The sequence below is a fragment of the Blennius ocellaris genome, assembly GCF_963422515.1.
Source record: "Blennius ocellaris genome assembly, chromosome: 10".
NCBI classification, from domain to species: domain Eukaryota; kingdom Metazoa; phylum Chordata; class Actinopteri; order Blenniiformes; family Blenniidae; genus Blennius; species Blennius ocellaris.
In genome coordinates, this window is record NC_137659.1 from 7,285,682 (window position 1) to 7,309,302 (window position 23,621).

The 23,621-nt window shown below is 40.9% G+C and overlaps 1 protein-coding gene across 1 annotated transcript; it reads right to left on the bottom strand.

Moving 5' to 3' along the window:
• Positions 1 to 6,425: 6,425 nt before the first annotated feature.
• mplkip (M-phase specific PLK1 interacting protein) lies at positions 6,426 to 8,269 on the bottom strand. Its single transcript, XM_080504076.1, has 2 exons — positions 7,776 to 8,269; positions 6,426 to 6,998 (listed from the first exon to the last, which is right to left on the bottom strand). The coding sequence occupies exons 1-2, from the start codon at positions 8,208 to 8,210 to the stop codon at positions 6,882 to 6,884; spliced, it is 552 nt and encodes a 183-aa protein (XP_080360202.1). The 5' UTR covers positions 8,211 to 8,269; the 3' UTR covers positions 6,426 to 6,881.
• Between the last annotated feature and the right edge of the window lie 15,352 nt (positions 8,270 to 23,621).

Below are 23,621 nucleotides of genomic sequence, written 5' to 3' on the forward strand. Positions count from 1 at the left end.
CATCTGTGACTGCCTGCAGCCCCTCTGAGCTCAGGTGTGCAAAGGAAGGGAATCAAGTCCTGCTGCAGGGCACACACACACACACACACACACACACACACACACACACACACACACACACACACACACACTGCATTGTTATTTTGTATTTTTTCAATGTATAAAAATGTATGACAGTCAACAACATGTGACAGATTCTTTCGAACTACGTACTCTATTTGAATGTAGGACTTGGGTGATTTTCTTGTTCATTTATGTTGGATTTGTCATTATCTCAATGTCTTGAAAATATATTTTTACATAATTATTAGTTATTTGTGTTCTGTTTTTTTGCTACTCTTCAATATACTGTCCACTTGCTACTGTAAGAATGCAAATTTCCACATTGTTGAACCAATAAAGGAATATCTCATCTCATCTCATCTCATCTCATCTCATCTCATCTCATCTCATGGGTTGTACATAAACCAAGTGCAATATAGAAACACAGGAGAGAAAAATCATGTATCTGTACGGAAAGCATGGATGGTGGGAGAGGTTGCTTATATAGTGTTAAAGGTGTGTGTGTGTGTGTGTGTGTGTGTGTGTGTGTGTGTGTGTGTGTGTGTGTGTGTGTGTGTGTGTGTGTGTGTGTGTGTGTGTGTGTGTGTGCGTGTGTTGTGCGTGTGTGTGTGTGTGTGTGTGTAGTGGAGCAAACAACTGGCTGATTGTTTCTGTGCCGACCCAAAAACCCCCAACAGAGATGGATGGAGATGCTCACACCGGAGTCCTGCAGTGAAACAGAGAAAATAGTGTCGGATCTGTGAGACTGCCGCTTTTCTGACCTGCAGCTGCTTCAGCATGTGGACACTCCAGAGCTGAACCAGCAGGCTTCAGGGACCAGTGAAGCAGACACACAAACCATCACTCTGAGCAGCCTCGGGCCCTAACTCACCGGCCCGTAACAACCCCGGCGGACTTAGAGACACAACAATGCAAGAAAAATATCAAATATCTAACAATATTATCTTGGAATCATGTTAAATTCACATTCTATAAGAGTGCTGTAAGAATGTCACACAAACTCATGACAAAATTCACCTTGAGTTTGCATGTTAAATGATTCTCACTTGAGATTTATCCTGTATAGTAAAAACATTTCTGTGACAGTTAAGCACGCCACCGTCGGGTTCACCCACAGTTCACCATACTATGTTTAAGAAATTAGTTTAAAACATCCAATGTTTTCTTTTAATTTTTTACAATTTGCTTGGTGGTTTTGCATTGGAGCCTCTTGCAGACGCCTTCTGTTTGACACCAGTGATGTGTGATGTGAGTTTCTCTCCAATCCAGCAACCATTTTGTCATCAGACTTGAAGAAAGACAGTTTAATAAAAGAAGTGCCGAACCTGCAGGATGAAGCCCAGACTGATGAGTTATTTCTCTTCTCGCGTTTTCTAATTTTCAGAATACAAATTGTGTCAGATTCACGCCGGGATTGAGACACCTGAGTCACCAATAAGGAAAATTCATGTACATTTGTTGAATATTTTCAATACTTAGTTTGACATGTCCTGCCATTCACCAAACGATGTTGTGAAATCCTATGAATTTTTCAAGGTAGTTTGTAGACTCCTCAGTGATTTTCATTTATAGTTTATTACAGTGAACTGTTTTATTTGCTACGACTTGAGAAACCACATCATGACCAGGGGCGGATCAGCCCCTTAGTGTCGTTTCTACAACCTCACCTGTGGAGCACCACAAGGCTCATTATCAGGCTCTATTAATTTACATGCCTCTATCTGGTCTATTTTTTGATGAAGAACTCCGTGTACAGACACATTCACGCCGATGGGTAATATGACGTCACTATTTGAATTGTGGCACGGTTAGAAAGCTCACACATAAACACATAATGCAAATATGGACAGATAATGCAGTGTTCTGAAACATCAGCAGCAGCAGCGACTCAATCGAATGGGAAAATTAACTAGAATAGGTCGGCTCCAAAACAGTGTCATCAGTGCATATTATAACTCTCTCTGCATAATCAAATCAAATTAGGCATGACTGCTGCTACCCTGTCCTGAATCCAGAAGGAGTGTCCTTCATACATTTTTGAGTCGAAGGAGGATCTGTATGTTTCATAAGAGTTCAGAAAACAAAACACTTAATGGAACTTTATTGGGTATGAAAACAACATCTGAGCCAGTGTCTATGGTAGAACTTTGCATTTCCTACTGATCTGACGGGTCATTAAGTCTCTTAAATATTTCTTAATTATGGGAGTATGTTGGCATAGAATGGTTCTTCAACACTTTGAGAACTCCTGCTTCACAACAAGTTGCAGCTTTTTCTAAATATGTGCAGCGGATCAGAGACTATTGCTGTGCGTCTCATTGAGGAGAGGCTGAAGCCTTTTTGGATGAAACAACAAGTCAACACCGATGTGTGACACACACACACACACACACACACACACACACACACACACACACACACACACACACACACACACACACACACACACACACACACACACACACACACAACAACAACAACAACAACTACCGCAGTCCATCTAATGTAAGGTGACAGCTATAGAGGTTTGGCATTTTAAAGTCTCCTGGTTGAGCCTGAAGGTGGGGGGTGGGGTCTCACCAACTCTCTCTCTTGCTCTCTCTCTCTCTCACACACACACACACACACACACACACACACACACACACACACACACACACACACACACACATACACACACACACACACACACACACACACACACACACACACACACACACACACATCACCGTGCCACCCGCTGACAGGGGGTGACGGGGTGAAGATGAAGCATTAATCTGTTTTCATGAGTCACTCCACATTTGGGCTCAGTCTGATTCTAGAGACAGGCCGTGGTGTTGCGCTCTGATGCAACCAATAAGTACATATTGATCAGTGTTAAAGGTGTACGTGTGTGTGTGTGTGTGTGTGTGTGTGTGTGTGTGTGTGTGTGTGTGTGTGTGTGTGTGTGTGTGTGTGTGTGTGTGTGTGTGTGTGTGTGTGTGTGGTCAGCTCAATGTGGGCTCCTCCAGACTTCGTTGTTAATCCCAGATTGAGCGTGAAACCTCTTTAATAACAGGCATGTATGTTTCCTGCTCGACAATATACGATTTTGTGTCTTCAGGAACACACTCAGGTGTATTCTCGTGAGACACACGCACACAAATGCCCACACACAGTAACACACATTCTGCTGCAGGCGGACATAAACACAGATGTGTTGTGTTTTCAGGGTTAAACGGACTTTATTGCTATTTGTGTGGAAATGGTTCACTCCTATGTTTGTTACAGTGTGTGTGTGCGTGTGTGTGTGTGTGTGTGTGTGTGTGTGTGTGTGTGTGTGTGTGTGTGTGTGTGTGTGTGTGTGTGTGTGTGTGTGTGTGCGTGCGAGCGTGCACACACGTGTGTGGGCCAGTTGTTTCTGCTCTATTTCACAGCTGCAGACTGATGTCCTTTTGGGGGCCCGCTCCCCCGAGGAGGGACAGCTCGCTCCCCGTGTAAGGAAAATGGGAAACCACAGTGAGTTTAAGCACCAAACATGAAACTTGAGAATGAAATCAACACATGAGTTTTATTACAAAGCAATATATATATAAAACTTACAGAAATATTTCTGGGTTCGAAGAGCCGTTCACCACACAGGTGGATCTTGCTTCTCTGAACCAAAAACCGGACCCAAGTGGATACGGCGGAAGAAAATGGCAAAAGACCCCGGGCCCAGAATTACTGCCTCCTTTTCTCTATCTCCTCCAAGGTCTTCCTCCTGTCCCCGCCCGTGCTTCTCCAGTCACGGGACATCAAAATGGAGGAGTGAGCTGGTTTACACCGGTTCTTATCAATTCTAGCAGGCCCCAGCCAGGACAACTACAGCCCGAAATCAAAACAATTTTAACACTGAAGTGAATCATCTGATGTTTTGCTCTCATCAAGTTTTTTAACAACACAACATCAGATGTGTATTAATAAACAGTCAAAGCCAGCTTTGTCAAAACTGAAGCCTGTGGGCCGAGACCGGCCGGCGAGAAGGTTCTACTTGCTCCTCTATGTAAAAATTACTCATTAGACTTTAAACAGATCTTCTTAATTCATCCACCTAACAGTGGAGATGTACCGGTAGTTTTGTTTTGAATATGAGTTGATTGCATTTTAGTTTTTTTCACATGTTGCTCAGCATTACTATGAACATTCACATTTGTACCAAAAATGAGAAATCTATTGAAATACAGATCATTATGTTGTCAATATACTGTTCTGTCTCCAAATAAAATTCTAAATAAGCTGCAAACAATGGCTTCGAACCATTTCTATTTAATTTGAATTTCACACTGATTTTCAAATGCAGTCTAATCTCCAGGATAAATCCAGCTAAATACAGTAAAACAGCTGAAAGTGCCAGGAGAGATGGAAAAAAAAAGATACATTAATTAAAAAGGATAAAGGATACATTTTCCTAGTATAGGTTTTTTAGGAAAAGAATAAACTGGCAAACATGGAAAAAGGAAAAAGGAAAGGAATGGAAAAAATTGAAAGCAAACAAAAAATGGAAAAAATTCTGAACACATCCTGACACCCAACTGAAACTTGGTGGTAACATAGAATGCTGTTGTGGCAACGTCTCCCTCTACTGAGATAGTTTGGATAGAGAATTAACAAGGGGAAGCAATTAAAAATAAGCGAAGAAATTAAAGATTAACTACAGGAACCAATCTATTTATTCATTTACTTAAGCCAGTTCGATTGAGTGGCAAATATTTCAGTAGCATTGGCAAAGATTAACTAATATTCACAAAAACTAGGTCGCTCCTTCAGCAAACTATTCCTCAACATGAAATTATACAGATTTTGTCCACAAAGGACAATTTTTTTTACACCCAAAATAAATTGACAGGCGTTGTAAAACATTGCTGAAACTGAAACGCTGACGAACAGAGACTCAATGCTGTCACCCAGAGCACAAATGTGGTACTGCATCAATCTAAGTGCAATTTATTATCTAAGAATTAATTTCTTCCACGATCTACTCTTCATTCTTCACGATAATCAGCGTGAGTAATACTATTGTTTGTAAATGGATCTCGATCCATGGTCTTTTATGTTTCAAATCTTTGGAGATTTCAAGTTTTCAAGCTGCGGTTTTGAGAAATAAAGGGGGGGGGGGGGGGGGGGAGACGAAGAAATTAACCTAACAGGATAAAGTAGCTCTAAACTGAGGCAGTGGGAGCAGATCCACCTCTCATTCAAACAATAGAGTCGCCCTTGAAAGGTTCCACAACCATTAACATAGCGGGACCAGAACAACCGCTGATTATGCATATGAATGGTACCGATACTGCTTTACAATGAATGTCGCTCCCTCGGCCCTCAGCATTAACATACAACCTCAGCTGACTATGACAACAACTCCGAAAGAGTTTAACACCTATGAAACTACAGTTAATTAACTTTAGAACTGTCCTGACCCGTTTTAAATAATTGAACAGACCAAAGGTGCTCTGGGTTATGATAATATCCAGTTGTCTTTGAATTTGCAACCCAACAAAATCTTCACAAAGAACTGCTTTCAGGATTTTCCAACAAATGAAATTTATCTGGAGCCACAAAACATGCTATCTGAAATTAAGGAAAAAAAACAGCCTAGAAATTCCAAAACTAAGTTGCATTCATCAAGTGTCCCGAGAACAATTTTGATATTTTATTAAAATTTTAGCTTTGAAGTGTTCAAGATTTTCACAGCCTTTATTCTGCCACTTCAGCCATTTACAGCAAATGTGTCTGGTTTAAATATTTCTTGAAAAAGTTGTAAAAGCCATAGTAATTTTAATCAGTTTAGTTTTAGTTCTCCCCGTACATTATTTTTTAAATAGTTTTCCCTTCTAGACTGGTAAAATAACCAGCCTGTTTTGGCTGTGTTTCCTTATTTAGCAATTGTTAGCCTGAAGATTAGACCAGTTTAGAAAATCGGTGTGTAATACAAATAACACACATTTTTTAAAAGCTTCCTGGGGGAAGAGGGGCTGAAGAGTCTCAGGTGGAAGACCCCTGGTATATACCACAAGTTAGGACAAGATTAAGCTTTTTTGTTTTCTTTCCAAGCTCAAAATTGAAGATAAAATTCAAATAAGAAGTTGGGGGAGGATACACTCTGAGGAATAAAGAGTTGTAAACCGATGCTACTCCTCAAACACAAAAACATGATTTCATTATGAATGCGCTTTAGTTCAGAGAAATCAGCAGTGTTTATTGTCTTCTTTTAGGAATTGTTTGCAACTTTACACTATTCTGTCGACACACAAATATCATGACCATCCACCAGAGCTTCAGCCCTGCTCCGTGAGCACCAGGAATGTTCTCAATCGTCATGATTTGACAACATGAACTATAATTCCCTGCCATGAAAATATTCCTTTATGACAAATAGCTTTGCATGAAGTATCTCACTTGTTTGTCTATAAATATTACTTTGGGACATACAAATCACCACATACTGTTTTAATCACATGAGGACTAAACTTAAATGAAATCACAGGTCCTGATTGATTAAAGAGGAAAATCATTTCACAACAAAAGATTGTTTTTTATTTAAAAAAAATAAAAAACAAACAGTCTTTAACTTTTTTTATACAAACAATATCATAAAATATTGAAAGAAGAACTTAAAAGATAATAAAACTTTTAGTTAAAAGCATGACACGTGTGTAGCAGTCCGATCAGAGTGATTGATCCCTGAGGTCATAGAGAAACAAATTGCTGGTGCCCCGGCGAGGACAAACACCCGGGGAGTGATTCCTGTTTGTAAGCAGTGTCCAGTCTTTCAAACTGCTCTGATTACGTCCACTTGGTCACTTGGCTCTCCTGGTGGTGGCCTCTGCACGTGTGACAGGCTGCAGGTTTCTCCAGGGATCCTGCAGCATGGACTGGCTGAAGTACCTCTCCACTGACACATCTGAACTTCCAGCCTGAAAACACAAACATGTAAGCTGAGAAATTATGTTGAAAAAGAGACGACCTGGTGGTGATCACTACTGTTGTTGTACGAGACCAAGACTATTCTCCAAAACCACATTTCAGGGTCTTGGGCCTCGGCACCTTGAAGTCTTGGTCTTGACTCCATCTTAGTCTGGTTTCATGGACGTTTTTCATTTAGTTCATTATTTGTAAAATTTCAGGGACCAAGGATGAATAGTAATCTATTTTCACATAAAGAGATACAGCTCCTTTGAAAAAGTAAGTAATTCGTTTAAAAACCTATGTACACATCTGAAGACATTCCTTCTGAATACCGGTAAATGACTCAAACAGGCTTGGTGGTGCTTCACCTCCTTGTTACTGCCCGTGTTGAGATCCTCAACACGGGCCACTGTCTGGAGAGACTAGGTACTCAGTACAAGGATGCAGACATCAGCAGATGAATTCCTCGCGAATTCCAGCACATGGTTGAACACTACTGAATCAAAACGTCCGTAACTGATTATTGCCAAGTGTCATTTGTTTGGCATGAGTTGTATGTATATTATAGATAACTTTGTCATTGTGATGCAATCAGACATGCACTGCAGAACGAGATTTTGATGCAGGGTCAACGATAAAACACAAAAAAAAGTCTTGGTCTCCTGTTAAATGGTCTCGTCAACAACACTAGTTACCTCTCTTCATTCTGTTTTCTGTCACTTTATAGGTATGCAACATTTCAGACGCTCATAAGCCTATGATTTTACCACTTTGTGATTATTTACCTTGTAGTTGGGAGTTGAGGGGTTGAAAGAGCGTGGCCGCCAGTATCCGTCCCCCCTGCCGCGCTTCTGACCTCCGTATCCCGGCGAGCCCCCCGGGGAGTCCCCGAAACTCCGGTGTCCGCCTCTGAACCCGACCGGCGATTCTCCGAAGCTTCGGGGACGACCTCGGAACCCGGGGGGCGACTCCCTGAAGCCCTGTGACCCACTGCCGAACGCGCCCGGAGAGCCATTTCTGTATCCTCGACCTGGGCTCTGAGAGAAAGAATGAGCGCGGACGGGGTACGGAGAGAATCCCCGCGGGGACCGCTGCTCTTGCTGTCCGCTGTAAGGAGGGCGAGCGCCGGGGAAACCCCAACCCGCGTTCGGGGAAGGGTGCCTTCCTGCCGGTTGTGGGGATTCGGGACTCCGCTGAGGTCTGTGTGGTGTTCGGAACATGTCTGGAGCGAAGAAGCAGGACGCAGCTACTGGAAAGTCTGATAAACAAAAACAGCTGAACGCGAACAGTTATCGCCGCGTACCAAACCGGATCAGGAGCGCCACATCCGGTACTGGATATTGACACAGCGTTCTTAGCGGCCGGCAGGAGCATTGCAATTGATTCAACCTGACGGCGCCCCTTGCGGTCAACAGGGACACTGCTCCTCCTTTCACCAGACACGTTGCTTCTTGTAAGAAACAGGATTATAAAATAGAAAATTACAAGGGGAATTTTGTGTGTCTACCTCTTGCTGCTTACGAGATTTTTGTATTTTGGGGTTGTTATAACATCACGTGCTACATCAGTTGAACATATACTAAATGTGGAATGATTTGTCTGCAGCTTGTTGATAAGAAAGTGGTGTGACTGCTGTCAAAACCTAGAGCGGTAACATGTGGACATACACTCTGGTGTGGTATGACAGCAGGTCAAAGGTCACTAAACGGACTGAACACAGTATGTGGCCAGCGTTGTTTATACGTCTGTCCTGCTACCATTGAACTCGCTGAACATTTAAAAAGTGACTATTTTTCTCTCAGTCGGTCAGAATTACCACCACAGTCACTCAGTGAGTACTTCCTGCTGAGCACACAGCATTCTCAGACAGGTAAGAGAAGCTCTTTTCATCATAGTACAGCTGTCTGATAGGTTTTCTGGTCTGATAAGCTCTGATCTGAACTTCAGCCATTCACTCTACTCGTCTGGAACTCTACTGACAAATCGTTTGACTTACTGTACTTTTAATTTTTGGCCCCTTTAAATGTTAGATTATTTAACTATCTCCTTTCCAAATGATATCTCTCTGATTCTGAGTTGATACGTTGTGACTCCTTTGTTAGCTTTCTGTGCTTGTCGTTCCTTCATCCTTTTTTTATATTGTCATTAGAATATTGTTCTATATATATATGGGGAGGATTTCAAATATATCTTTCCCCTCCTGCACAGTCGTGCTTTATTTGTAATTTTTTTTTTTTTTTGTTAACTTATTGTATTTCCATTTATCAGGTGCAGTTGGATAGTCTAATCAACTTTTCAGGCATTTACAGTAGAACAGGCATTGATGTATAAATGTTACAGGCCCGTCCATGGATTTTGACCATCCATCAATAACCATATGTCAATTATCTCTTTATCCATTGTCCATGTATCTGTGGTCCCTGTATCCATTGTTCATGCATCCATTTTTTCAAGAGAGATTGAGAGGAAGAGAAATGAAAAAGTAAAGTAAAGTAAAGTAAAGTAAAGTAAAGTAAAGTAAAGTAAAGTAAATAAATAAATAAATAAATAAATAAATAAATAAATAAATAAATAAATAAATAAATAAATAAATAAATAAATAAATAAATAAATGAACGTTGGTGAACTGACTGCAGATTTTTATTTCCTCTTGTAATGAGTATGTTTGTCCTGTAGACGGCGCTGCTACAAGAGATTAGAGGACTGAAGGTGCCATGGCCCTGATCGATTACCAGGTACACACGCACGCACGCACACACACACACACACACACACACACACACACACACACACACACACATACACACACACACACACACACACACACACGGTTGTAAAGTAAGTGTTGTAGTTTAAAATTACATAATTAAAAAATTATCTTTTGTGATGCGTTAACAACAAATAATATCCTTTTCACTCTGCATTTACACGCTCCATCTTGTGTCAATCTGAGTGAATTCTTTCACATTTTCACATTTATATAAAGACTTAATAAAGAAATCAGATTACTGAGCACGTCACTTTTAGACTATCTGAAGGGTTTCTAACTTGTTAGTGGATTGTGATTTACACACATGATCCCACATCCAGTTTTACACAGAAATATAGGGGACAATTTTTTTTTTTAGCTCGACTAATCGATCTAGATGAGTTTTTTTTGAAACAAAGACACATTCTCCTTGTGCAGGAAAAAGACTAGTGTATCTTTCGACCAGTTCTGCTTTGCCACCGTTGTTTATATGGAAAAGGCCACGGAAAACACTGTGGGTTTAAAGCAAACAGAAAAAGTTGTGCAAACTTCTTAACTCACCCATCCTGGGTAACATGCGACAAAATCATTTGATTTCTTTGATCTGTGTTAGTGGCATTCCAGGCCTGTCCGCCGCTTCCTGTTATGTTGTTTACTGTTTGTGGCTCTCGGGCCTGTTCTATCCTCTTTCTGCTGCTCAACAACCCCCACTGTGAACCTCTTCTCACGTGGGAAATGTGGAGCTGTGGGGAAGTTTTGCAAATATTTTGACCTGGTGTGCCTAGATGTCCCGAGATGACTTGTTTTTGCGAAATGATGAAAAAAATGTAAAACAAAAACTGAGCTTAATTAATCTATTTGTGATATTTAGAGCAGGCACAGAAATGTCAATGACTGACAATATTGGGAGCAATTAGTTTTGTGTATTTGTACCTTTGAACCCTGAAACAGCTTGAGGGACTGTGAGAAAGTGACCAGACACAATGCCTCTCTCTCTCTCTCTCTCTCTCTCTCTCTCTCTCTCTCTCTCTCTCTCTCTCTCTCTCTCTCTCTCTCTCTCTCTCTCTCTCTACCTCTCTAATTAATTGTGATCACAGTGACAATGTTGAGAACATTGAGCAGTTTTTTCTCAACGGAACTCAGTGACCTGAATCTCCGGCACACGTGCACATGGCCTGTCAGCTCCTCTGCTTCTTCACTGTGTTTCTCTCTGTTTTTTTTCGTGACCCTCTCTGCGCGTTTAATCGGACGTCGTAAAGGAGTGTTCTGTACAGTCTGAAGACGTCTACGTGGCGAAGTGGGACTGCTCCTTCTCCTCCTGACGATCGTGAGTCATCTGTCACTCTGCTGTGTGGGCGTCTGAACAAACTGACTTGCTGCCGACGCCAAAATAAAGTGAGAAAAAACATTCTCACCATCTGAATGAAAACACAGAGCGCAGTCAAAAAATAAATCAATAAAGCGATGAATGAGTGAGAGACCCGGACCTCAGTGACCGGTACTCGGAAATTCTGCAACAAGTCTCAGGGCTTCTAAAATGGTACCCTAGATCTCCAAAAACCACCGTTTCAATGTCTTCAGAAGGTCTACAGCAGGTCCTGATCTCTGCAAGAAGTTAGTCCTCTACCAGATCCATAAAAGTCAAACCTTTCTTTAGATTTCTCAAACTTGTCTGCAGATGTACGAGTCGGCCTATCAACTCTTCGAATTTCCAAAGAGTACTTTGATGTCCACAACTGGTGTAGTGCTGAGATGTTTCCAACCACTCTCCGGATCACTTCACTTTTCATCCTTATATCTGGCACCTCTCACAAAACTTACTGATTCCTTTTAATCCACAGACTCAAGACTATTTCAGTGATTTCTACAGATAGTTTAATACTAATGTTGAAGTAATCCAGAAGCATTTAGTGCTGTCATCAGACTAAACCACAGTCTCACTTAAAAGGTTCTTGTTGGCCTGCCGATTTTTCTCTTTTTAGTGAGAGTACCGTACATCTCATCGCAACTTTAGTTATCCGGCCATTGGGCTTCCTTAAGACATGACCAAGCCATCACAACCTGCAATTCTTAATTGTCTTCTTCTACAGCTCCTCATTTGTGATCTTGTTGGGACTAGTAGATATTACAGAACTTACAGAGGCAGCTGCTATGAAAGACATTAACGTTTGTCATATTTCCTATTGTTAATTTTTTATCGCATATTGTGCTCGTGTGTGGTCTTATTACAAAAACAACCAACAGCACGAACTCATTATCCAACATGTAAACTACGCATTTAGTAATCTATTCTATTCTATTCTATTCTATTCTATTCTATTCTATTCTATTCTATTCTATTCTATTCTATTCTATTCTATTCTATTCTATTCCACTTGAAACATTGTGTAAACGGGGCCTAAAACAAGTCTGTGTAATACTCAGCTTTGAAGAACTTGTTTGCGTTGCGTGTAGATCTGCATGGAATTATGAGAGTACTGGGTCTTTATTGCTACCAACTGTGGCCTTTCTTCTTCTTCTCTGCGAGCAGCACTGCAGTTTTATAAAAAGTAATAATTTGATTACTAGCAGACCTGAGCAGGACTTAACAAAGATCTATCATCCATCCTGCTTGGTTCACATCGGGTCCTGATGACAACTGGGGGAGCAGAGCATCCTGATCTTCTTAATCTAGACAAAGTGAGCACTGTTCCCAGGTCAAGTCAGCAATATAATGCCTCATGAGAAGCCTTTTATTATGCCGTCAATGGAAGGCAACCATGAGGTCATCGTGATCAGATCAAGAAAATCTGACGTAATGTGTTTTATTTGGAGCAAATCACAGCCCAAGATATGTAAAGGGCATTTATGTAGTTGCAGTGAGAAATTAAGAGAATGACTGTATTGACTTGAGGAGCAGCAATTAGGTGAGAGAAAGAGATGAGCACATGGAGTTAAGGTGATTTGATGTTCCAACTCGAAAATGATGAATTGCATTAAACACATCTCCAGATAATTATCCTCAAGAATGACACCATAAATGCAGTGATTTATTCCTCTATGCTGCCTCACTTTAAAAAAGAATTTGAACAAATTAAGATATGTGATCTCATCCTTTCCGTCTGATTAAAATTAGATAAGACTAATCAAGATGTGCGTTCTCTAGTCACAGATGAGTCCGTGGTGTCCTGACGACTGAACCCTGGTCCGATTTAGCAGTGGCAGCAGCAGAGTGTGAGTGAAGCTGTGGGGGTGAATGTCTTTGAATAGCTGCAGTGAGTCTGTGCTCGGGGATGGAGTAGCAGTTTGTAGTGGAGGTGGTGTCGAGGTTATCAGGCCTTCCCTCAGCTAACAGCACTGACGTGTCCCGCAGCCTGCCCACACACAAAAAATAGATCCCTCGGCTTGACTCACACGACGATCCTCCACCTCTCATCACGTTTCTCTGGACATCTTCCCTCCCCGCAGTGCGTCTGCACGTTTGCACCATCACTGCCTTCGTCAGGCTGTTTCATTAAGAGTGGCTAACCTGTAAAAATACACCAGAGACGTGTTTCTCGGGCAGCTTCTCCCACACTGACAGTCCTCCTGATGGCAGGATGAGCTGTTAACACACTTTATACTAAACCTGACACAAATCCTGAACCAGGAGATGGGGGCAAAGCTGACTCCGCGATGGCTCACACTGTCTTGTGAATTAATTTCCAGTGATTAGGTGACAGTTGCCTAAAAAAATGTAGATGTGTTGATCTCATTGGTAATGTATATTGTTAATGAGGGCTTGCATCCAGGGGGGGGGGCACAATACCCAGGGTCATTCATTCATTCATTCATTCACTCACTCGCTGGAATTCCTGTTGTTTATTGAAATAAATGATGATTAAAAGGCAGTTTAATTTAAAGCTAGTTTTTCTTTTAAGTAAGACATTTTCAAAATTGAATGTTCTTCCATCATCCATCCATCCATCCATCCATCCATCCATCCAGCCATCCATCCATCCATCCAGCCATCCATCCATCCAGTCAAGTTCCACTGGTATGACAGTTGCAGGCCTCTAAGGTCCCGTGTACGCAATATTTTCAAGTGAAAACAGAAGACTTTCAGCGCAATTTTGGGTGTCCAAATACAATGGACAAATGGACAATAACCACAATACTTGCATCCAGAGGGTCACGACTCACAGTCCATATTCTCCTGGGACTCTTGGGTAGTTTTTTTTTAGTTTACAGACACCTGTAATAACAGTCCAACTTCATCGTCTGTCTATATGGATGTCCATGTACTTGCCATTGTAAATGTTTATAATGTATTTTTTTGCGCACACACGTGTATGATTTCATTACAAAAACAACCAACAGCACCCACTAATGGCCCAACATGAAAACGACATCTTTTTCAGTGTTCCTGCTGTTTCTGCATAAACAGACGTCGTTTTCCAGATGTTGATGTGTCAACATGAGACTTTCCTGAAACGAAAATGAAAAAATGATGCGTTTTCATTTAAAACATTGTTGCGTCAACGAGGCCTAGGATTTCTATGCTTCTGATAATAGCCCACAGATCCCAACACACTAAATACAGATCTCAAGAACTAACTATTATAATCTGAAATTACCCAGCACATGCAATTTGATGTCTTGGGCATTTACTTCAATATGTTTGTTCAATGTGCTTTTCTCTGGTCTGCTGGTGTCTTGAATTTAATCACTGTGAGGCCTGAGAGATTACTTCAAATGAAACTCAGATTGTTATCACCACTAATTCTCAAAGTTCTATCAAAGAAAGAAAAAAAATCTGATATAAACACGTTGAATGCATAGCATGTATGTTACGAAGCTGCAGAGACTTCTCAAAGAAACATAGACATTTAAGATCACTTTGATCTACCCTTATTGCAAAGTGAAAACTGTTTGGGTAAATCTGGTGAAGGTGCTGTTGCACTTTATCTTTCTTAGTGTGTATATAGATATATAACTAACAGTATTAATTTTGACCTCGTTTTTCATTCATAGGAACTATGTATTGTACCTTCATGTGCACATACATCTCTTTGGCAGCAGCAACATTAAAACACTCCGAATGCTTTGTCTTTGTCTGAGTGTGTTTTTCCTCCAGATAACTCAAAAACATGCATGTGATGTCGATTGGTGACCCCAAATTGCCTCTAGGTTAAAAGTGAGTGTCTGTGGTTGTTTGTCTCTGTGTGTTTGTCCTGTGATAGACTGGAGACCTGTCCAGGTTGTATCCTGCCCTCACCCATAGCGAGCTGGGATTGGCTCCAGTGCCCCACGACCCTTCACAGGATTAAATGCTATAGACGATGGATGGATGGAAACCATCCAGTGTGTCAAACTTAAATAAATTGATATTTTATCACTTTTCTCCCTGATGCAAATTTAGATTGATGATGCAAATGAGAAAATCTGCGTAATTCTGTGAATATTTTGTTGGTATGATTTTATCTCAGGTGATTCCTCTTTATTCATAGATTAATGCTGAATTTTATAGTCCCCCATATGAATCTGTTTTTATGTATTTGACTTTTGATGACTTGAATTCTGATCCATTTATTTTGGCCTCTTTTTGAATGAATGAATTTGACCTGTTCATTTTGAGATTTGCTCTTAAAGCAGCTTTTATGAGGAAAGTCACAACAAGATCAGGTAACTGTCAAGGACCTATTATTATAACTTCTATTTCTACCAATACAACTATAGTTGATTTATAGTTCAGATTTACAGGCAGATCTATTGAAATGGTGTGCTGGCACACACAGGATGTACATTCAGAAGTCACACAAAAAGGCAAATTGAACACAGGCCTATTTTCCGTGAGGCAAGAATGTGACCCACTCTAACTTTCCGCAGACCTCCTTTGTTGTTCCAGGCAAAAGGAAGACATGCAGGGAGTAATTTGCCCCCAAAATAAAAAAAAAAAAAACCCTTTTGTCCATGCTGTGTGGTCGACCTCAGTGGTGAGGTTTACTTCTCCTGGTGTTTCCTGCTGTGTGTTTCCAAAAACAGCATGCAGTGTGTGTTGGCAGCCGGGGCATTGCATGCTATTCACTGCAATCTGCTTCATAATTAGACAATGCAACACCGATCGAATCTTATGTGCATCAGTAAGTCATGTGACCTGTTTGGTCTCACGGCAGAAAAAGACTTTTACACAACAAATAGTTTGAACCCAAAACTACTTTCATAGATGCCATGCGGAAAGCAATTTCAACCTTGTTGTAATATGCAATCTGTGTCATATTAAACAAAGAAGACACTTTCTGTGTTCACAAGGCATCAAAGTATGCTGCATCCTGGTGGGTTTTGAGGAAGAGGTCATTTGTGGTGAAAGGATATCACTTTTTATCTGCCTGCCATCTGAATTGAATGTCGCACTCAGCTGCACGTCACGCAGGAAGAGGTTTGAAAAGAATGGCACATGTGGCTCAAGTCAAAGCTCACGAAAAATTGGTCTAAAACTGTACAGAACAAAAGTGCATTGTTTTCTGTCTTTCACTGAGAGTCATTTTTTACCTGGCAGTTAATGATTTGTGTATCACTTCCAATACTATTTGTCAGTTGGAGCAGATCCAAGCTGACGATGGGTGAATGCAGGGTACACACTGGACTTATTGTTGGTCAAACAGAGAGACAAACAATCTCACGCACAGTCACACCTACAGGCAATTCAGAGTCACCAAGTAACATCAAACGCATCACTTAGACTGTTGAAGAAAACCAGACCCAACCAGACTCAAACCAGATCCAACCAGACATGACAAACTCAAATCAAGCTCAAACTAGTCCCAACCAGACTCAAACCAGACCTAACCAGACTCAAGCTTGATCCAATCCAGACCTGACCAGAGCCAACCAAACATAAACCGGATACAAACCAGACCCAACCAGCCTCGAACCAGACCTAAAATAGACCCAACCACACTCAAGCCAGACCCAAACCAGACCTAACCACACTCAAACCAGACCAAAACAGACCCAGCCCAGACTCACACAATACCCAACCAGATCCAACCAGATTCAAATGAGATTCAACCAAATGCATTCAGACCCAGTGAGTAAATGCTAACATGAAATGCTAATGGTTGCTCACAAGTTCTTATTTCAAGCTCCCTTTGCAACTTGAACCAGACCCTACCAGACTCAGCTAGACTTGAGCAACCTACTACATCACCATGTTTGTTTTTCTATAAAAAGACAACTGCTGTTATGCAATTTAACTTGTGATGTCTGCCAGTGGATAGAACTACTTCTTCTCATGAAGGCGAGCTGTAACACAGTTGTGATGGTGGCTTCTTTAGGTATGGAAACAGAAATAACTCTATATGACTCTAGAAATGATGTGGCAACACGACAAACCTCACTAAACATAAGGTTCAGTCACCATGCAGATATCAGGAAGATTTGGAGCGGCTCAGTGAGATTGGAGAGAGCTGGTGATGTAGCCTTTGATGGTGGTAGACAGTATCAAAGTACATACAATGAGTCATGTTACAGTGAATAGATCTATTCCTCAATGGGAGACAGTAATATACATTACCCCTGTAAGTAGTTTTTAAACATAAAAAAAAAATGCTTTCTTCAGTTGCCAGTGCAATTGCTATAAAATGAACAAATAAGCCCAATTCAATGATGACAAAGTAAATCAGTAACAGTGGAGCAATGAATATGTCAAACAAGTGTAGTGGCTCCATTTGGGCCTGTGGACATGTGCATTCACTACAATCTGTTAATTGACCATAGGAACAAGTGCAGTAAAACCAGTATAGTGTAGAGATTTTTGTTTCAACAGTGAAACCACCTCAAGGGGTTAATTTGCTTAGAAAATTGTCAAGGTGACAGACAGTGGAATAATTCAAATTGAACCTATAAAGTCATTACAGTGCTACTCGGTGAACAGCAACCACTGGAAGTGACTCCTGGTAAACCAGAGCTTCTCCGGTTTACCAGCGGTGTGCGCAGAACAAACATTACATTGCTCCAGTGTTGGCATGCCTGCTGCTACTGCAGTAGATGGACTCGGACTGTTTGTTCAATGTCTTCCTCCCCGACTGATTTAATCTGAGAACAAACTGATCTGTTATCGGGTGAGACCTGTAGTGAACTCCAATCTGAACTGTGGGGACTTCACCTGCGTTCAGACATCAGCTCTGTCCATATATTTGGTATGAATGAAAAATAATGTGTTATAAAAAGATCTGACAAGGGTTTCGGTTTGGAACACGATTGAGTGTAAAAACAGCATTTAAGAGAAAATCTGTCAATCACACAACAATCCCAACATAAAAACATTAATTACCAGTTTGTGAAGAAAGTCAGTTTCTTCTGTCAATTCAATATGTCAAAGAATTTGATGAGTTCGGATTACATTGCAAAGCTCTGAACATGTACTGTAAAACGGACATGTACTGTAGGGCAAGTTCATCCCATCATCCTCAATTACAAGTTAAAACTAAAATCAGCATCTTGCATTTTCAATAATTTAGGCAAAGACATGCAATGTTTTGAATTGTCACAGAATAATTACAAAAAATAACAACTGATCTGAAGTCATTACCCATGCTGTATTTTAGTAATTGAACTTTTGGCTAAGTCCCGCCCCCAAATGAAAAAGAAGCAATAACATTCAACTACAAACAGCGCAGACTGGTGACACGTTTGTTGTTTTTAGGGCTATTGAAATAATTTAAGATGCAAACAATTGTGAAACGATGTGTTTGGTGCTCATGCAACAGTGATACAAGGTATCCTGAAAGGATAAACAACGCAGTTTACTTTACTTTCCAAAACATGGACAAATGTCTCCTGTGTATTAAGCTCCAGACCGCACAAACTCAACGCCGAAACTATAAACAAGGGCGTCTACGTTTGTTCCAAAGTAAGGCAACGTCTTGCATAATCTTAGCAATGTAGTCATATAATATAAATCACATAACGTGAGCAGCAATGAGCTTAGTTAAGCTCGCCACCAAGCTTGCCTGATGAATACTGGGCAATCACTGGAAAAAGACATATTAAAATACTACAAATGATGAAACAAAATTTTGACAAAATCATCACAAATGTAACTTTTTCTTTATGTCTTTCCCCTTTGTTGCCTAAAGTTGCTGGCTCTGATAATCAATGAGCCTGTCCCAGTCTTCTTATTTGATCATTTCAATCAAAAAGTTCAGCATCTCTTTGAACTCCAGTTTCAGTCAGCGCCCAACAGGATTTGTTTGGTAGAGGTGAGGCAGTAACCGTCCGCTTAGTTTCTCTTGAGCTACTGATGGCCAGGATCCAAAGCTCAAACACACCGCTGACACAACCCCCCCCCCCCCCAAAAAAAAAAAAAAGAAGTAGAAAATGATGACAGAAAGGAGTGGTTGGGAATCATTTGGTGGCATGAAGCTGGAACTGATCCCAGCTGAAAAAAAGGCATGGTGGACGTGTCGTCTCTGGGTTGCAGGGCAAACACAACAAGACTCTTTCAACACACCCATGGGTAACTTAGAGTCATGTATTCATCCCATATAAATCTTTGGGGATTGTGAGAAGAAACCAGAATACCAAATAAAGGCACAGGGAGAACATGCAAACTCCACAGAGAAAGGCCCTGAAAATGTTTATTTATGTTTCATTTGTGCTTGGTAATTGAAAACAAAAACCCCACAACATATTGTTGGTTTAATATTCCAAAGAGAGACCTGCAGGTGATGTAGTAGGTAAAACTCTCACCCCATGTCAAGAAGACCCTGGTTTGATTCTGGGATCCGATCAAGGTTTTTCTGTGTTGGGTTTGTGTTCCCCCTGTGTATAGGCTTTCCTCCTCAGACCAAAGACATAAATCCTAGGGTGTCTATTGATTTGAGATGGAGCTCCAGACCAACCAATTCACAAACAGGACCTTAAAGATGATCTCACAGGGTGAATGCACTGAACCAATCTCAGTTCCCGATCATCACGTTTGCGATTCCATCATTATGTTGCATTTCAAGCCTGAAGCTCCGAGGTCAGTTCTGACAGGAGTCCTATGTCTTATTGTGTTTCACACAGTTTTCTGTGTGCGGGTACCCACCGTTCTTTGTGTTTGCTTCAGCAGTTGTCTTTGTGTTTCTTAAATCAACTTGTCAACTCAGCAGTGAGTTTGTAGGTCAGCGAACAAACAAGAGCATTGGAGTGCCAACTGGCTCTGCCTGCCCTGCTTCTCCTCGGCTCGCCAAGGTTTAACTTTACGGATCTTCAGCTGCCACCAGCTAGCGCTTGTGCAGCCAATGAGTTGGCAGAATGGGACGTGGCAAGAAAGTGCAGGAGCCACTCAGTCTGCCAGCCATCTCTCCGGTTTTTTACCTGCAAACAAAGGGCCGAGTGTCGGGTTTCCTGCATCTCTCCGGCCGCCTTTGTGGAAGTGTGAAAGTAGCTCGAACCCATCCCGATCTCCGCTGACAAAATCCCCTAAAAGGGAGACGAGCTGCTGTTCTCAAACACACCACCAGCACAGAAGATTAAAGCCACAGATAATGGCAAAATATGAAGTGAACAATAGGTGTCACATTATCTGTGACTACAAAGCAGCTCAGATAAGATAGAACGCGGACGCAAAAGTTATTGCCAGAAATCAGTTAATGGAGCTAAAGTTCCAGGTTTGATTCCAATTTTAATTTGTTTAAATTAAGCAGATTCCAGACAAATACAAATTTTTCAAACATAAAAGGCCCTCACACACCAGGGGGGAAAGAATTCTTGAGAATTTCATTTTCTTGGGGCTGTTTACAAAGGGACTCTAACATGCCCATAGATGCGAGTATGTTGTTTGCCTTTGGATTGGATTGTGTGTCTCTGTTCGCCCTGTGGTGAACTGGTGACCTGGCCAGGGTTTACTCAATGTCAGCTGGGGATGACTCCAACTCCTGCAACTTTTATGGCCGCTACACGCTGAGTGATTTTCGGCCGTCCCAGACGAAAAATAGCAAACGTGACAGAATCCTGGTGAAATATTTGGTCTCGGCTACGTCGCACTGTGAGACTGGTTCATGGACGACTGTATAAAATTCATATTGTCAGACATTTGCAGTAATCGTAGCTACTGTTGCAACCTGTTTGTTTCATTACAAGGTAGTGTGTTTTGTTGGAAAATTAATTGCCATGGCAGTAAATGCTAATGGATGCTCACAAGTTCTTATTTCAACCTCCCTTTGCAAAATTGGAATCCAGAGTTGGCCTCTCCTTCCAAGCCAGAACCATGTCTATAGTCTCCTCCTTCTCCTTTTTTGAGCCGTTTTTCATGTTTCAAGTTTATACTGTGTTATTCTTGTGCAATCATGCTGACTCATGTCATTGTAGGCTGCAACTAAGCTTGTGTTTTCATCGTGCAATCTGCACCCTTCAAGGATCATGTCGTAGCCTAAAATTTATTGGATTTGTGTCGTACAGTATGGCTATTTGTGAACTTATGCAATTGTTAAAGCCACATAGTATGTAGAAGCCTTTAGTGGGATAAAGCTGGTATGAAAGAGGAATAGATCGATCAACACACAGAAAGTGAAAAAGCAATAGATTCATTTTTCATTAAGCTGGATTTCTTTAGGCAACTATTTGTTTTCTTTTTCAACTAATCATGTGGGTGAAAACAGAAGCCAGGTCCTGCCTCCTTACATACATTATCCTCTCCAGGCGGTCTCAAACTATTCCACAGAAATCTTCAGGTATCTCCACAAGTCATCAAAGACCCTCTGAAAGTGGAAGAACTACCTTCGTTTGACCCAGGGTTAGTAAAACAAATACTCAAAATATTGAAATTTTTGGCACAGATGATCATGAGTTGCTGCAAGTTCAAAGGGTGGTTAGTGTTCCCTCAGAGGGGGCATCGTGGTGTAGCTCAGGGGTAGGCAATCCTGGTCCTCGAGGGCCGCAACCCTGCACATTTTAGATGTCTCCTCACATCAATACAGCTGACAGCAATTAGTGGCTCCTTGTTAAGCTTTCTGCAGAGCCTCATCATGATAACAGGTGTGTTTGAGCAGGGAAACATCTAAAACGTGCAGGACTGCGGCCCTCGAGGACCAGGATTGCCCACCCCTGGTGTAGCTGGTAAAGCCAGTTGGCTTCTGATCCGTAAATTGGTGGTTTGACCATCCATCTCACCCTGTTCATGTGTCGAAGTGTCCATGGGCAAAGACACTGAACCTAATTCCTCCCACAATGTTATGAGAGCACCTTGCATGGCAGCCGTCATCATAAGCGTGTGGGTGTGTGTGAATGTGACTGCTTATTTAAAATGTGTTGAGACTGCTGAAGTGGTAAAATGCACACTATAATTAAAGTCCATTCAATGTTTTCTCTTGCTGCTTTTGCAAAACTTTAATATAATCAGCATGTGAGGCGCTTTGAGTTTCTTTTTAGCATGAAAATTGACTGTCTCAATTTGGAATTGCATTTTTCAATTACAGAGCCCATTAAAACTTCTATTCATATATGTCCAACACAGTCAGACACACAACAATGCTTGGGAACATAACGTAATCCATATGCAATAAAGATTTTATTAGCTAAGCTACTGAAAATGTACATGTACCAGGCATGACAGTTGCAGGCCTATATATGGACATGTTCACCTCAATGCAAGACCCCATGTGGCAAGCCTCTGTTAAGTATGTTTGTTATCAATGGATAACAAAAAGGTTGCAGGTTTCCGGTACTGATCTCATCTGACTATTGGTGCAAACAGGATACACCCTCGACAGGTCATCGGTCCATCACAGGACAAACAAAAAGAGACATACAATCACATACCCACATTCATGTCTACAGGCAGTTTGGAGCAAACTCCACACCAAAAGGCTCACAAACCAGAATAAAACCAGGTTCAATGTCACTGTGTGTGTGCTAACTGCTACTGGCTTACTGCCATTAATAACATCTTGGATGAAACTGTATGTGCTCTACGAGTTTCACATTACATACATTGTATGTATGGATGTATGCTTGCATCCCTTTCCCACAATCTGTTTGCCAGTCTTATCCTTTTTCTCTCCTTATATCTCATTACCTCAACCAGAAAAAGAGAGTCGGGTTCTGCATAAAATCTATGGTATTTGCATGTTCTATGCATGGGTTTTGTTTGAAAACTAATTTTCTCCCTTTTCCAAAATCATTCAAGAATGAACACAACTGATATCAAAGAGGCCAGTGATACTTTAGTTCTGTCCCACCAAACAGGCCCAATTCTGAGCTCCAATACAACTGGAATGCAGTATATGTTGATTTTAAACCAGAATTGACTCTCTCCATCACCTTGTGACAAACGCAATATTTTAAGACTGTCTAAGCTGTGGTGAGTTGGAATGTTTGTTGAATTTTTCCTGTCACAATGTCATCGGCTTGCAATTATATCACATTTTATGAAACTTTTGATGAGTTTCAGTCCAATAAAAAAATCATAATTTGTTTGATTGAACTGTTGCAAAATTGGCTTAGTTCCTATTAGCATGAATCATATTGAGCAGTTTTGTCCAAGCAAACATTCTATTTCGTTGTAATTTGGTCCCAAGACAAAATTAAGAGTCAAGAAGTCAACTGGCAACTTTTTTTTTAATGATGAATCAAAACAAATAAACAAACAAACAGAAAAAGCAAAATGTTGCAAATAAGTTAAAGACACGTTTTCCTTAAAAATAAGTGATGAATAGCATTTTACCAGGCAAACACCTTAACATCAGCCATGGCGAAGACAATGAAGCATACTTCGGTTCTCAGTGTCATCTTTGGCTTTCAACAGCTAAACCTAAACTTACAAGAATCCTATTAAATGTGCAAATATCTGCAATCATTATATTCAATAGTAATCACAATTATCATCATATTAATAATCATGACAATGACAATATTAATGATAATGACATTTGGCTCC